General features: G+C 36.8%; 1 protein-coding gene and 1 pseudogene across 1 annotated transcript; both read left to right on the top strand.

Moving 5' to 3' along the window:
- The first annotated feature begins 2,127 nt into the window (after positions 1–2,127).
- LOC148548344 (uncharacterized) lies at positions 2,128–14,339 on the top strand. The gene is made up of 10 exons (XM_088497430.1): positions 2,128–2,522; positions 4,176–4,403; positions 5,946–6,032; positions 9,906–10,762; positions 11,300–11,547; positions 11,626–11,829; positions 12,895–12,987; positions 13,069–13,176; positions 13,262–13,672; positions 14,141–14,339. Exons 3-10 carry the CDS (start codon positions 6,025–6,027, stop codon positions 14,156–14,158), a joined length of 1,947 nt encoding a protein of 648 aa, XP_088353556.1. The 5' UTR covers positions 2,128–2,522; positions 4,176–4,403; positions 5,946–6,024; the 3' UTR covers positions 14,159–14,339.
- LOC148548345 (uncharacterized) lies at positions 6,332–9,741 on the top strand (annotated as a pseudogene).
- Positions 14,340–15,657: the final 1,318 nt, after the last annotated feature.

Below are 15,657 nucleotides of genomic sequence, written 5' to 3'. Positions count from 1 at the left end.
GCTCATCACTTGCAAAGAGGTGGAAGTTGTCAAAGAAGAGCACAAGAGAGTGGAGCTTGAAATTACCTTGCCAAAGTTGTTGGAGACCTCCCCACCTAAGTCACCATCATCCTTCACAACATTCAAGTGGGTAAAATTCATATCCCTTAGCTTTCTCATTCCACTTGAATATGGTTTACTTGAGACAGATGGTCAACTTAGAGCTCTTTGTGGTGTTAAGAGTAAGAGGAAAATGGTTAGTGGTAGGAGTTGCCCTGCAAGGTTCAATACGGTTGCACACTCCAAGTTGAAGTGCAAGGATTGGTGTAGAGCTCGATTGAGTGGGTCTAAGAAGTCGTTTAGGTACTTCATTGAGATTTCAGATTGCTTGCCACCCGGTTAGAACAATGATGATCAACACAAAGACGGGTGCAAAAGCAAGGTTTGGGACCCCAGAATTCAGTTTAGCAATCAACATTGTTGGGGCCTTGTCACTTGCTTTAACTTTCTTGAAGGCTTTATGCGCCTAGTTTAGGACCCCGGAGGCTATTGGAAGTACAAACATTGGTGGGGATTCCTGGATGAGTTCAAGCACAAGCCACCATGACAAGGAGCTCACCAAATGTCCAACTTAAGAACTTAAACCAAAAGTGCTAGGTGGGAGACAACCCACCATGGTATGATCTTTCATTTTTATTCTTAGTTTTATTTTATTTTGTTCTTATCAGTGTTCATTCATAATTTCTGCATCATCACCTGCATTCTGCATATAAAAAAAAGAGGGGATCGACGCGCAAGCGTCTACGATGCGCACGCATCGTTTGTGTATGTGCAACTGAACAGAGAGTTGCGCGAGAGACGCGTGGAGGGGTGCGTGGCGCACAAGCCACCCCACGCGTACGCATACCTCATGTGTACGCGTCTCCTGCAGAAAGTTCAATCCACGCGTAAGCGTCTGTGACGCGTACGCGTGGGGATGAAAATCGGCGTAAAGAGCGAATTGAAAAGAGAGTTGTGTGGCCATGGTGCTGGACTTGCGCGAGTAAGCACGCGTACGCGTGACCGACGCGCACGTGTCAGAATACATTTTTACCACCCACGTGTACGCGTGGGCGACGCTTACGCGTCGGGTAGCTGTCTCTATTTTCTCGCGTACGCGTGATGCATGTGCGCGCGTCACGTCCCGTTTTTCATTCCTTTCTTCTTTCTTCTCTCTTTTCTCCTTTTTTCTTCCTCATTTCTTACTTATTTCTTCTTCATCTCTTTAACTTCTCATCCTTATTCTCTTTCATTCTATTTTCTTTATTAATTTAGATACTTTTGTTCATTGCATTTTCATCTTGTGCATGTTTTATTTTCTTTTCTAAGTTTATTATTTTACCATTGGTGTTAAATGTTCTTATCCAACTATTGTATCTTTTCTTGTATTATTTTGGTGCTTAGTAACTTATTTTACACTGTTGGATAATATTATCACTACAAGAAAAATACCCATTCAGCCACACTTTTTTTAAACTACATTTGAAAAGCGTAGCCTATTCATAGAATAGGCTACGCTTTTCTCCGTGTTGCCTTTTTATAAGAGAAAAGGATACACAATTGTGGCATCATTTAAAAAGTGTAGCCTTAGGTATTATAGAAATCACTTATAAAGCGTAGCCGTAGATTGATACCTATGGATTCACTTTTCGTATAAAAGGGAACGCTTTTAGAAAGTAGCCTATTTATTAAGTTTTGGGTGCATTTTAAAAGTGATGCCTAATGTATCTAGAACTAAAAACTTAATACTTGTCAAATTTTTTCCTCTTAACACTTGTAAATTTTTTCCCTCTTAACTTTTTATCCAGTTCACACTTAATGAAAAATTTCCCTCTAAGAGAAGAAAACCATTTCACCTTTCACAAAAAAAAAAAAAAATAAAATAAAACTCAGCTCACACTCAGCTCACAAAGAAAACCATTTCACACTCAGCTCACAAAGAGAAGAAAACCCTCATCGTCATCACCCTCAGCTCACTCATCATCACCCTCGCTCAGATCGCTCATCATCACCCTCAGAAAACCCTCACTCACCACTCACCACTGACTCATCATCGCGAATCGAAGCTAACCACTGACCCCCACTCACCACTCACCCTCAGCTCACTCATCATCACCCTCAGCTCACTCATCATGACCCTCAGATCGCTCATCATCACCCTCAGAAAACCCTCACTCACCACTGACTCATCATCGTGAATCGAAGCTAACCACTGACCCCCACTCACCACTCACCGCCACACACCACCCCCACTAACCACTGACTGTCAATCGAAGCTAAGTCGCCCTCTTGCACAGATCGTAGCGCGCCACCCAGACTGTTCATCTACCTTCGTAGTCTCTGCTCTCACCATCACTGGTCACCATCGTTGTATCTGCACTCACTGTCGCCGCTCAACCAAGTTGTCTCTGCTCTCACCGTTGCATCTCACTCTTGTTGTCTCTGTGCCGACCGTCGCCGCGCGCCTAGCATCATCGTTCTCTCTGCTCACCATCATCGAGAAGGTGTGTATAGATTTTCATTTGGTTCTGAAATTGGAGGTTTAGGGTTCCGATTTAGGGTTTTTAATTTGGGGGTTTTGTACACTAATTGCCTGTTATCCGTGAAATCTGAAGTTTGGTTTAGTTCAAGTGATTCAGTTGTTGTTTACTGAAATCTGAATTGAGTAGAGGTTGCTTGTTGTTCTAAACCATACTTGTTTGGGTAATAGAAAAATGAAATGCAGTCACTGCCATCACATGGAACTAATTGGTTATGATTCTTTATTGCTTCCTTAATTGCCTCCGGTAAGACAAGAAAATCGAGATTTCTTAATATATTTCTGTCATAAATAATTCTATGAATCAAAGTTTCTTCTGTACAGAAAAAATCATTGAATAGTTCTTCTGCATAGAAATTAAAAGTAGTATATGGTTCTTTAATTAGAGGTCACAAGAGAGCAAAGTATATGGTTCTACTTATATATGCATAGAGAGAAAGGGCTGAAACAGTTGATGGACAAAGATAGTGTGGTACACAAGAAGGTGAAATAGATGAAGAATATGGCTGGAAAAGCTGTCCTTAATGGTGTTCTTCTTTGAATTCTGTTGAAGAACTAATTGAGGATATCGTAGGTAGCAATTTATAACTATTCTGTTGTGTTTCATGAATATAGTTTTCCTTTCTTAGAATCAATGAATAAATTAGTGTGATAGAGAATTTTCTGACTAATATGATATAAGTTAGAAATTAAATTATTGTAGTTGGTATATCAATTTTTCTTGAACTGTTGCCAGATCTTTCTATTCCCATATGCTCTATTTTAATGTTGACTAAACCTCTATGATAGTGATGCTATTAGCTTTAGCACTAAGTCATACTTATTATCATTAGTGGAAAATTACAAATTACAATTTTTTCATCTTCGTGACCTACTTCCTTATATATACGCCTGCTAAATGGTGTTATCAAGTTTAAAAGCATTCAAACTACTTTAAACAGTTGAAAGAAAGATAAAAAAAACTATGATACGAAATGCAACATGGTTAAGAAGTTATTAGATCTCTGCTTATCTGAGACAGAATCCTACTTAGTTTATTGAAATTCAATTGTTTCTAGGTTTTTTTATACTACAATATCTAGGAATATTAATATGTATCATTTCTCCTTTTATTCATGGTTGGTTTTTTCATTAGCTTATTCATTGATACTGAATCCTTGCCAGAAATATCATTTAAATTTTTTTTCCTTTAATAAAAACTCTCAACTTCTAATTCTAGTATCTTTAACATGCAATAGTTAGTTGTTGTTAAATTACTAAAATTCTAGCAGGTAAGGATCAGGATTCCTAAGATCACAGCATGATCTTTTGCAGAAGAATTACTAACTAGATCCTAATTTTGAATGAGTTCAACCATGGTAAGACTTTGACCTATTGAAGCTTAGTCCATTGTAAGACATCAAGCCACAATTTTTTGTAGTTTCCTAAGGAATGCTTGAGCACAATGTTGGTGGGTTTCGATTTGACCAGAGAGAGGTAGTTCATAGTTGCAAGATTGATCCTTGTGTTCAGAGAGTTTTATCAGTATGTTAAACTTGTGATCCATGTGATTGTATTTGTATTTTTCTTACTTGTTTATTTTGAGTTTTTGACCTTAATTATGTGATGAATGTTGCAGGCAAGACGAGCTTTGAGGGCGTTGAGGGCAGTGGTGAGGCTGCAGGCTATATTTCGCGGAAGGCTAGCGAGGAAGCAAGCTGCTGTTACTCTAAGGTGCATGTAGGCTCTTGTTCGAGTTCAAGCTCGCGTCCGCGCTAGGAATGTGAGGAACTCTCCAGAAGGAAAAGCCGTGCAGACACTATTAGATCAGTACCGTAACCAAGCTGATCCTATCAAGGAGGCTGAGGTATTGTAAAAGCTTTTTAAATTCCTCCCCCCAAAAAAAATTGTAAAAGCTTTCCAATTTTAATCACTTAAATCACCTCAAGTGAAGATATTTCTGGTACTTTTTCCAATTTTAATCTGTACCCCGTACTGGGTATTTCAATTTGATTAATTTATTTATTTTTCTTATATATAATAATAATAGTTTTTTATTATGGTTATGAAATCTGGGTTCTGATTTTCTGGTCTCCTGAAGGATATGTGTGTGTGTGTGTGTGGCTTTTTTCTGAATTACTTAAAATGCACAAGTGTTAGCTTGGATCTATGTCTTTTGGTTGGTCATCCTAATAAATAGGGTTGCTTGGTGGTTTAGTATTGAGGGTTGTTCTACCTGCTCTGTTTAACTGTTTTGAGGGTACGGTTTATAATATTAGGAGTATGAGGGTGGTTGTTGTTCTATCTTTGCTGAGGTTGATGGTGCACCTGTGTCACTTAATTAGGACATGTTGCTACAACACTATGCCATTGCCCATGTAATTTATCACACATTTTATGAAAGATAACACAATTGATTACCTTGTTCTTGAAAGTTGGAGTCATCGATGCAAGAGTCCATGTCATCAAAACAAGATCCTTCAATTTTCACTCTTTATACTTGTCTGATTTTGTAGTTGATGGTTTTCCACCTTTTTTTAGCAAATTAAGATGAATTTTTTTCTTTTGAAAAATAATCTCCTAAAGATTGGCTCTGTACAGTGATGAGTATAGTTTTGTGCCATGTACTATCTAATTAAGATGCATGCCACATTATTATTGTGATAACAAATGATTATTGTTTGTCTACTTTAACTTTATTCTTTGTTGATTGAGATTTAAGAAACTGCATGTAATTAAACAGGATTAGATTAAAGAGAGGTGGCATTTATTTCTTTGGTCTCTTTAATTATAGTAATAAAAAAGTCAAAACCCAATGAAATTGAAAATGAATTGAATCTGAATTATTTGACTGAAAAAAGGAAACATTAAAATTCTCTCCGCTTAAAATTTCTTGATTCCTTCAAATTTGTGTGAAAAAATCAGCTTGCATAAAGTTAATTAGAACTATTTCCCTAAAAATTACTATTATTACAACTCTTTTCATTATTATTAAAGAACATTCTTTGCCAACTGGATATATAGTTACATTGCTTGGGTGCTCTGTTTTTCGAAAGAGCCATTCCCATTATGGAATAGCCAAACAAGGGTACACTAGTTATGAATATCATGAGCTATGTATATATATAATATTGATATAACATGCTAGAGTGGATCACAGAGCAGAAGAATATTAATTAATTAAAAAATTGGAGTGGTAAATATCATAGTTTTACACAATAATATTTTGTATTTTTACTTAATTAGATTGCCGTTATCTGTTGAATAATTTAATTGCTGCTGCTGCTGCTGGGTCCCAAATCTGTTTGATTGTATCAATTTAATTCTTTCTAAATGATGATTGTGCTGAATTCGTGGTTAAATGGTTGGATATGGCAATTACAATTTTTTTTGTCTGTAATTTTTACAGTTATTCGTGGTTAAGGTTGAAGGAGAAAGTTTTTGGTTAAGGTCTTCCAAGAAGATTTTGTCAAAACGTTGATCGTGTCATGGCAAGGTACAATGCATACTTTAATTCTTTTGATTTGTTAGTTTTGAAGTTGCAATTTAACTTATTATATTTGTACTATAAATTCTATGTTTCTCTTTATTTGTTTTACCTCAATAGGTTTCTAGAGAATTACTTCTAAGACTAGGAACTATTTCCCAACCTAGTTACAAGTCTTTGAATGTCCTTTTCATTGCCCATTCCCTTTGTAGCGAATAACTCCCTGCCTCCTCTATTCTTCTAATCTTCACTTTGCGACCCCTTATAAATTTTTCGCCTAAAAAATTTAATAATTATCGATTAGGTTTTGTGATATGCCAAAGGATTGGATGGATCTACCGAGGTATAGTGAAGAGTATATCAATGGTGTTATTAGTTTTTTAGACTTTGCATACTCTGAGGGAGAACCGGACGGACGACAAATTCAATGTCCTTGTAAGAGGTGTTGTAACATTAATTGGTATAGAAGAGATGTGGTATTCGACCATTTAGTAGCCGACGGATTTGTTAAGGGATATAGAACATGGATTAATCATGGCGAATGGGCAATCCCGATGGCGGTTGATGATGACACGGATGATGAAGAAGGTGCACGTGATGACATCGAAGGACTGCTTAATGATGCATTTGGAGATGTATCTCATGCTGAGGGTGTTACTGTAGGTCAAAATGAAGAGGCTAAAAAGTTTTACAATTTAATAGATGGGGCAAGTCAAGAGTTATACCCGGGTTGCAAGAAATTTTCTACATTATCTTTTACCATCCGTCTGTACTTGTTAAAGTGTTTACACGGTTGGAGCAATGCCTCCTTCACTTCACTTCTTGAGCTATTGAAAGAGGCAATGCCTGACATTAACATACCTTCATCTTTCCATAAGACAAAATCTATGATAAGAGATTTAGGTCTAGATTATAAAAAAATTGATGCTTGTCCTAATGATTGCCTCCTGTATAGAAAAGAACTAAAGGATGAAAAACACTGTAGTGTGTGTGGAACTTCTCGATATACTGAAAATTCCAGTGATAATAGCGAGAACTAACCTGACAAGAAAGGTCGTCTGATTCCTGCAAAGACTCTGAGATACTTTCCTATAATTCCAAGACTTCAGAGATTATTTATGTGCTCAAAGACGGCAGCTAGTCTGAGGTGGCATGATGAGGAGCGCGTAAAAGATGGGACGTTAAAGCATCCTGCTGATGGCTTGGCATGGAAGAACCTTGATGAAATGGATGAAGAATTTGCAAAAGAATCTCGCAACATTAGACTAGGCTTGTCAAGTGATGGGTTCAACCCATTTCGTAGCATGAACATTTCATGGAGCACGTGGCCCGTGATGCTGATGATATACAACTTGCCTCCGTGGATGTGCATGAAACCCGAATATTGTATGCTTTCTTTGCTTATTCCTGGGCCACAATCACCTGGTAAAGACATTGATGTGTATCTACAACCATTGATTGAAGACTTGAAGTTGTTGTGGGAAAAAGGGGTCGAAACCTATGATGCGTCAAAGAATGAGACCTTTCACATGCGGGCAGCTCTTTTGTGGACAATCAACGATTTTCCTGCTTATGCTATGTTGTCTGGGTGGAGTACAAAGGGAAAGTTGGCTTGCCCTTGTTGCAACAAAAATACCAGTAGCTTACAATTAAAACACAGTCGGAAGACAGTTTATATGGACCATCGTGTCTTTTTACCCATGGATCATCCATGGAGAACCAATACAAGGTCTTTTAATGGGAAGCAGGAATTAAGACCCCCTCCACCTGTTATAGAAGGACCCGAAATTTTTGAGATGTTACTAAATGCTGAGAATGTCTTTGGAAAGAAGCAAAGTACATCAAATAGTTTCCCATGGAATTGGAAAAAAAGATCAATTTTCTTTGAATTGCCTTACTGGCACAAGAACCCACTGCGTCACAACTTAGATGTCATGCACATAGAGAAGAATATACTTGACAGTGTAATTGGAACTCTCTTAGATATCCCAGGCAAGACAAAGGACCATTTGAATGCTCGATATGACTTAAAAGAAATGGGTATCTGGAAAAATCTTCAACCAAAGGAGGTGAATAATGGCAAGAGAACAAAGTTGGCAAAGGCATGCTTTTCTATGACTGCTGCAGAGAAGTCAGTTTTTTGTGGTGTTTTGAAGACAACAAAGCTACCTGATGGCAGTGCTTCGAATATATCACGCTGTGTACATCTAGGAGAAAGAAAAGTTTCTGGGTATAAGACCCACGATGCTCACTTTATGCTTCACTATTTACTACCAATACCAATTAAAAGCATCCTTCCTGATCATGTGGCCATTCCGTTGATTCGACTAAGTTCCTTTTTTCGTCGCTTGTGCAAAAAGTTCATCACACTGGAAGAGATAGATTTACTGGAGTTAGAGATTGTGGAAACATTATGCCAGCTTGAGAGGATCTTTCCCCCTAGTTTTTTTGACATAATGGTTCATCTTCCCATTCATTTAGCAAATGAGGTGAGATTGGGAGGTCCGGTGCAGTTTCGTTGGATGTATCCTCCGGAAAGGTACATGTGTACATTAAAGTCATATGTTCGCAACAGAAGTCGGCCCGAAGGTTCTATTGCAGAGGCATATCTGGCTGAGGAGTGCTTAATTTTCTGCTCAAGATACTTGCATGGAGGTGTGCAAACAAGACTTAATAAGCGGCCTCGGAATGATGATGATCCTAACGAAGACGAAGTTGTGCCATCAAAGTTGTTTTCTAACAAAGGTCGTTCGTTAGGCGTGGGAAATGGAGAACCAATTAATCTAGATGACAGATCAATTGCTCAAGCCCATGTGTATGTATTACACAATTGTGAAGAAGTGGCAGATTATGTTAGGTAACTTAATTAAACTTTTTTTTATTCCGATCAAGTTCACCCATGTTTTTTAGATCAAACCTAACTATTATTAATTATAGAGAGCATGAGGAAGAGGTTAACAATCAGCGGGGAACAAAATGGAGAAAAGCAAAAGTTCACAACAAAACGTTCGCGCAGTGGTTTGAAACTCGTGCGAGGGATCCAAATGTGCCTTTCTGGCTAAAAGAATTATCTCGAGGTCCAAGCTCTGTTGCAAGAAGATTTTCTGGATATGTAATTAATGGATACAGGTTTCACACGGTGGAACGTGAGGCAAGGAGAAAAACACAAAATAGTGGTGTCACATTAACTGCTTTAACTTCAAGCTTTGCAAGTGCTAAAGATCAAAGTCCAATCCAAGACAATGTAGCTTATTATGGCAGGTTGTTTGAGATAGTAGAGTTAGACTATTTTGGGCGTTTTAAGGTTGTCTTATTTCGGTGTGAGTGGTACGATGCTGGGAGAGATAAGTATGGGCTTACATTTGTTCACTTCCATAAGAAATGCTTCCAAGATGAACCTTTTATACTAGCATCTCAAGCACATCAGTGTTTTTATGTGCAAGATCCATATGAACATAACAAACATTATGTTATGGAAACTGTCCCAAGAGACTTATTTAAAACAAGCGATGAATCTGAGTCTGAGGCCCGTCAAACACACTATAGTGAACAACACGAGCGTATAACGAGCCCTGCCATACCAGCTGATGATGGTGAACTTATTCTGGAGAGGACTGATTTACGACCCACGGTTATTGAAACGGTTCCCCAAGTGACTTCTGCCCAAGAATATGAGGCAGACTTCATTGGAGATTCTGATTCTGATTGGTCATCCTAAGCAATTTATTGCTTAATATGTACATATGTATACTTAAGTTTTCTTCTTCACATTTTTATTTGTAAGTAATACTTATTTTTTTGTTAATTTGTCAGTCTCTTACATTTTTCTTATATTGATTTTGATGGGTATATTGACTCTACTTAACTAATTTATTTGTGTAGGAATAAGGAATTTATTGATCTTAAAGCTACATCAAGTAAGAATTTGCTTAGACAATTCGAGGCTAAGAGACAAAGGATTGTAACTGAACGCAAGAAATATGAAATGGAAGCTGCAGCTGTTAATGACAAGGAGAAAGCTGAGCGAAGGGTGGATGAACCTGAAAGTCAATTGGAGATGCGTGCAACCAAAGGACAGAAAAAATCCACGTCAAAGAAGCTGGATTTTAGTCATCTACAAAGCACATTCGACTCTATTAGCAAAAGGACTAACTCCACGCCTACCACCTTGGAAGTACAGCCAAATATTCCACCGCAACAGCCAGAAAATAAAAAGAGAAAGGAGCTATTGACTATGTCTACTGCTGAGAAAGTCAAGAATGGAGTGCAGGGTGGAAAATCAACACAAGGCTTGAAGAAGTCTAAGCCTACAAACATGGAGGCAGATGAACTTACAAGGAAGCTTGAAGCAATTCGTAAACTGAACAAGAACGTGTCAACAAGTCTAAGCCAAGAGCGGAGTTGTCCAAGTTCTACTCAACCCACAATCAATAAAGGGCAGCAGCAAAATATTCAACTCACAGATGAAGAGACTCAAACAGGGCAAGATGACACAACTTTGCCTTCTCCTGAAACTACCCCACACAATGAAAGTGCAATGTTGGAGCAAGGAATATCAACAAAGGGTAAGAGGATGCCAGGAGTAAAGGCTACAATAATTGACGAATTCTTAAAGGAAAATGGAATAGATGTGGAAAGTGAAGGACCAAGCACTGAACTAAGTGAGGACGGGGAAGAAAGCATGGCACTTGATAAAGACTATTATCAACATGTGATGGAGGACATTGATGATGAAGAAGGTACTGTTTTGCTCTGCTTCTACTGATGATAAATATTTATTTATTTTTAAATTGTTATAGAAAAACTGGATAAGTAGATCTAGTTGTTTGAAGCTACGACTACATGCATTGTGTGAACACTTTATGATTGATCCCTACTACCATTAGTTTACTTAGATTCTGATATGACACGTTTGAAGCAAAAGGCACTTATCTTAATTACTTTTCAGGTGAATTATTATTATGTGGAATTTCTAAATCTGGAAGCTTTAATTACCAACATGAATATCTCTATCTGCCAATGCATGTGGAGTATGTAATTTCATAATTGGCTAGTGGCCACAATTCAGTGAAGTCCATGATGTGGAATGAACTTAAAAATTGTGTGCTTTGATCGATTTCTAGAATAGCTAACACTTGTCCACTTCATGGTATCAACTACATATGTCAGATTTATAATTTTTATAATTTTTATATTTGTGTACTTGTTTGCTTTATATGCTTGTTGAGCTCGAGTTAATTAAGCATAATCTGATGTTGACCAATGAATGAAACTAGGAGAGCCAAAGAAGAAGAAAACCCGTGGAAAAACAACTTGCAAGGAGATTTATGCAAGGACTATGGAACAGCGGGAAGAAGTCACTTTTGATCTTGGACAGCCCGTAGGACCAACCGACCAAAGTGTTTCTAATTTAACTAGTTTTGTTGGCACTATTGGTAGAAATAAAAGATTCGTTAGTCTTTTGTACACTAGTTGGCATGCTGTTCCTCCTAAAGCTAAGAAGTTCATGTGGGACTATGTTAACGTAAGACACTTGGTAATTATTGATTTCAGTTTTTTTATTCAGCACAAGAGCATATAACAATTACCTATAATCATGCAGACCAAGTTTCTCCTCCCAGACAGTGGAGAAAAGTGGGTAATGCAAGCGATTCGAGATGCTTGGAAGCGGTTCAAAGGAAAGATTAAGCAAAAGCACTTCGTTCCCTATGATACTATTGAAGATATGGTGAAGAATCGACCCCCACAAGTACCAGAAAGTGGTTTCATAAAATTGATCTATTATTGGAGTCATCCTCTAATCCAGGTAAAAGACTATATATGTCGACTTTTCATGTGAAACTATTTGACTATTGAAAGAGCAATTTGGCAGATGAAGGATCTGAGTAGCTAGCTTTTTAGTTCTTACACATAATCTCTTATTGCAGAATACCTTTTCCCCTTGAATTTACTTTTGTAATTTTTCTGCATCTGATGCTTCTGATTTGGAAGTGGGGTTCTGTTCTGTTTCATACTTCATTTTTCAAGTTTGAGATTGATTTTTTTCCTCTTTCTTTCTTTCTTTCCCTTCCCACTGAAGTTATATATAAAATTTGTTCACTGTATTTATGAACATATATACTCTTGAGATTTGAGGTTCGTGTCAAACTCGAGAGTTCATCTAAATTCATGGAGCTTAGCTAAACTCGAATCGTCAAACTCAACCCTGATTCTTTAAGCCTTCAATCTGGAAACAGTTCTAAATTTGATACAGCTCTGCATAGGATGCAACTAATATAACACTAATTGTGGTGTGGACTACTTGGAACATTGAATTATCCATAGGTTTTGGTTGCTTCTGTAAATACTTGTGGTTGAAAACCTTTGTATAGTCATCTAACAAGTTCTATTTTTCAATGTGATATAACACTTTCTGCCAAGTTATTTTTTTTATTTAATTTGAGTAATAGATTTTCTCATGAAAACCACATCTGAATTTTGCTTTTACTGGATTGACTTATAGGTCACTGGAATTAATTGATTGAATGATGAGGGGTTTGGGTAAGCATATTTTACACGAGATGAGATGTCATTCCCTTTTGCAATTGGAATACTAAAATGGAAGTATAAAGCTAAGAAGGAAGTGGAAATCATGAAAAATGTGAATGGATTTTTTCGGTTATAAAATTTACTTGATCATGTGAAGTGTGAATTTTTACAGTTGTGAAAAAACTGAACAGGTGTTACAATGTATTATAAATAGATCTTTTATGCTTGCTTTTGGGTATTGTTCAGTGCTTTAGCTTAATAATGCAGCCTTGCTAGTCGATTTTCCTAACTCATTATGCTGCACGCTTTAGTAACTGTATGCTAACTTTTTATTCACTTCCAGTCAATAAGTCAAAGAAACAAGCAACACAAGGAAAATGTGAAGTTTCCACATCGCATGGGGCCTATCAATTTCGGAAGAGTACGAGTGGCTATGGTACATAGTAGATTTATATTTATTAGAATTTATATTTGCATAAATTGAAGGAAGAAATCGAAGTATGATCTTGTTTTGCAGCAAGCAACAAAGGAAACAAAGGAGGAACCAAAAAGGTTTGAGATGTTCATTGCTACCCGAACAAGTCGGAAGAGGAAAGAAGTGGATGAGGAAACACAAACTGCTGTTGTAAGAGTTCATTAAATCATTCATAATTACATATCAAATTTAAGATACGGTAACTAACTCAGCTTTAAATGTTTCTTCTATGCAGGAAGACTTCCAACACCGCCAAGCTGCTGGTGAAACAGAAGAGGAAGCATTTGAGGCCTTATTCGGGAAAGAACAACCAGGTCGGGTAAGGTTGTATGGAAGATCTGTGACAAAGACTGATTTAAAAAAATATGCTGAAATTACTGAAATCAAGAATCAGCACAAAGAGGAAGTGTCCAGTCTGAAGGTTAAACTTGGACACATGGAGCACCAACAGCAAAAACAAGAGGCCAAACAGCAAAAACAAGACGAAAAGATTCATGGGTTGCGAAATATGATCAAGTTATTACTGCAGCGATCGGAACCTGGAATGAGGCCAGAAGAACTAGAAGCTTTATTACAAGACGCCCAACAGTCTCCTATTGATGCGAATAGCGGCTATGGATCAACACATTTTCCGAACTTAGATGTGGTATGTCCTTATCTATTCTTTGTTCTATAGTTTTTTACTTGCATTTACATTAATTGCTATGGCTGAAAATGTTTGTTGGCTTTATTAACACTGAAGTTGTATTGCTATGGCTGAAATTTGTTTGTGTAATTCTGGTGGTTGTATTTTTGATTTTGTGCACTTGGTACATATAAATTTGTCCGTATATCTAATTTAAGTGTGAAAGTCTGGTTAATTAGTGCATGAAAAATGCTATAGGGACATATTAGGATTGTGTTAAAAGAAATGGAAGAAAGAAACACCAGTAGATTTTCATGGTTTGAATGAAACAAAATACATAATTCCTTGAATTCACCTCTTCTGCGATGACCATATTTTTTTTAGTATATGCTTTCTTGGTTTATTATGACTACGTGTTCCATTTAATTTTTATAATTACGAATGTCATTATGAATATTTTTTTAACTACTTTTCTATATAATTATGCAGGGTAACAATGAAGATTAAGCAATGAAGATTAAGCTGATTATTATTGTGGTTTATTACCTAAGATAGAGTGCTATTTAGAATCTTTACCTGTATGGTTGACTAATGATTTTTATTAGAAGATACTTTTATTGGCTAAGTGATATTATGGTTTTGATATGGCTATGCTTACTTTAGTTTGAGTTGTATGAATTTTTACAGTTAACTTCATTCTAGTACTTTTGGATCAATGTTATAAATATATTTTGGTTAGAGACAATTTTTATTATATAAAAAAATTATTAAGTATAATTATGTATTTATTTTTATTTTGTAATATTCAATTCATTTATACATGTAATCATATTAACTATTATGTTGTATTAATAATTATTAGATATATATATATATATACAGAAAATAAAAGACCTAAGGCTACACCTATATGTACAGTAGCTACAGTATACAAAAAAAAAAAACGAGACCTAAGGCTACACTTATATATAGTAGCTATAGTATATAGAAAAAAAAAAAAGAGACCTAAGGCTACACTTATATACAATAGCTATAGTATACAAAAAAAAAAAAAGAGGGACCTAAGGCTACGCTTATAAAAAGTAGCTATGGTATACAATGTGGTTACGCTTTACAAGTGATGCAGTAGGGGTTGAAAAGCGTAGCCTATTCTGGAAGAATGAAAGCTGAAAAGCGTAGCCTTTGGTCCTGGACAGCATCACTTGAAAAGCGTAGCCTATTCCCAAACGCCAAAAGCATAGCCCTTGGTGCAGAAAAGCGTAGCCTTTGAGAATAGGCAACGGCCGAATAGGAATCACCCCAAAAAGCGTAGCCGTAGCCCAAAAAGCGTAGCCGTAGCCTAAGGCATCATTTTTTTTCACTTTTGGCTACATTTTTCAAGTGTACCTGAATGGGTGTTTTTCTTGTAGTGTATTTAAGTCAATGCTAATCTTTTATGATACTTGTATTCCTTTTGCATTGACATGAGTTTATACTATCTTTCATTACCTACTATCTCTTCCCCTTTGTTGCAAATTTTTGCAACATTGATATGCTATTTACTCCCACTATTTTCTCAATTGCATGTTGTAGCTACCATATACTTGAGACCCTCATTATTTGGCATTAACCCAGCCATATATTATTCGTTTTCTTATCTTTGTTTCTGGGTTACTTTTCTCCCTTTTTCTCTTCTTTCAGGATGGCCACCGAGAAGGAAAAGGAGAAGCTTCTCAATGGGGCGACAAATAAGTCCATCTGCAAACTCTTTGGAGAAAAGCATTAGTGTAGCAACCCGTCCACTTGCACATCTCAGCATGCACCGATGACGGTGCAATCTTTAAGTGTGGGGAGGTCGATACCGACTTCTGTGGGTTAGTTATTTCCTATTTCAACACCAATGTTTAATTTTCCTTGTTAAATTTGTTGTTGCATTTGCATGTTTGATTGTATGTTTGTTTGATTTTGTGTATGTTCTTCTACCACTACTTGGTTAAAGTAATGAGTTTCCTTTCAAGACCCTTTTT

Source organism: Arachis ipaensis, chromosome B8 (assembly GCF_059453495.1).
Source record: "Arachis ipaensis isolate K30076 ecotype BB chromosome B8, ASM5945349v1, whole genome shotgun sequence".
In the NCBI taxonomy this organism is placed as follows: Eukaryota; Viridiplantae; Streptophyta; class Magnoliopsida; order Fabales; family Fabaceae; genus Arachis; species Arachis ipaensis.
Note: the sequence above shows the minus strand (reverse complement) of the source record. Positions and strands in the feature narration are given on the sequence as shown.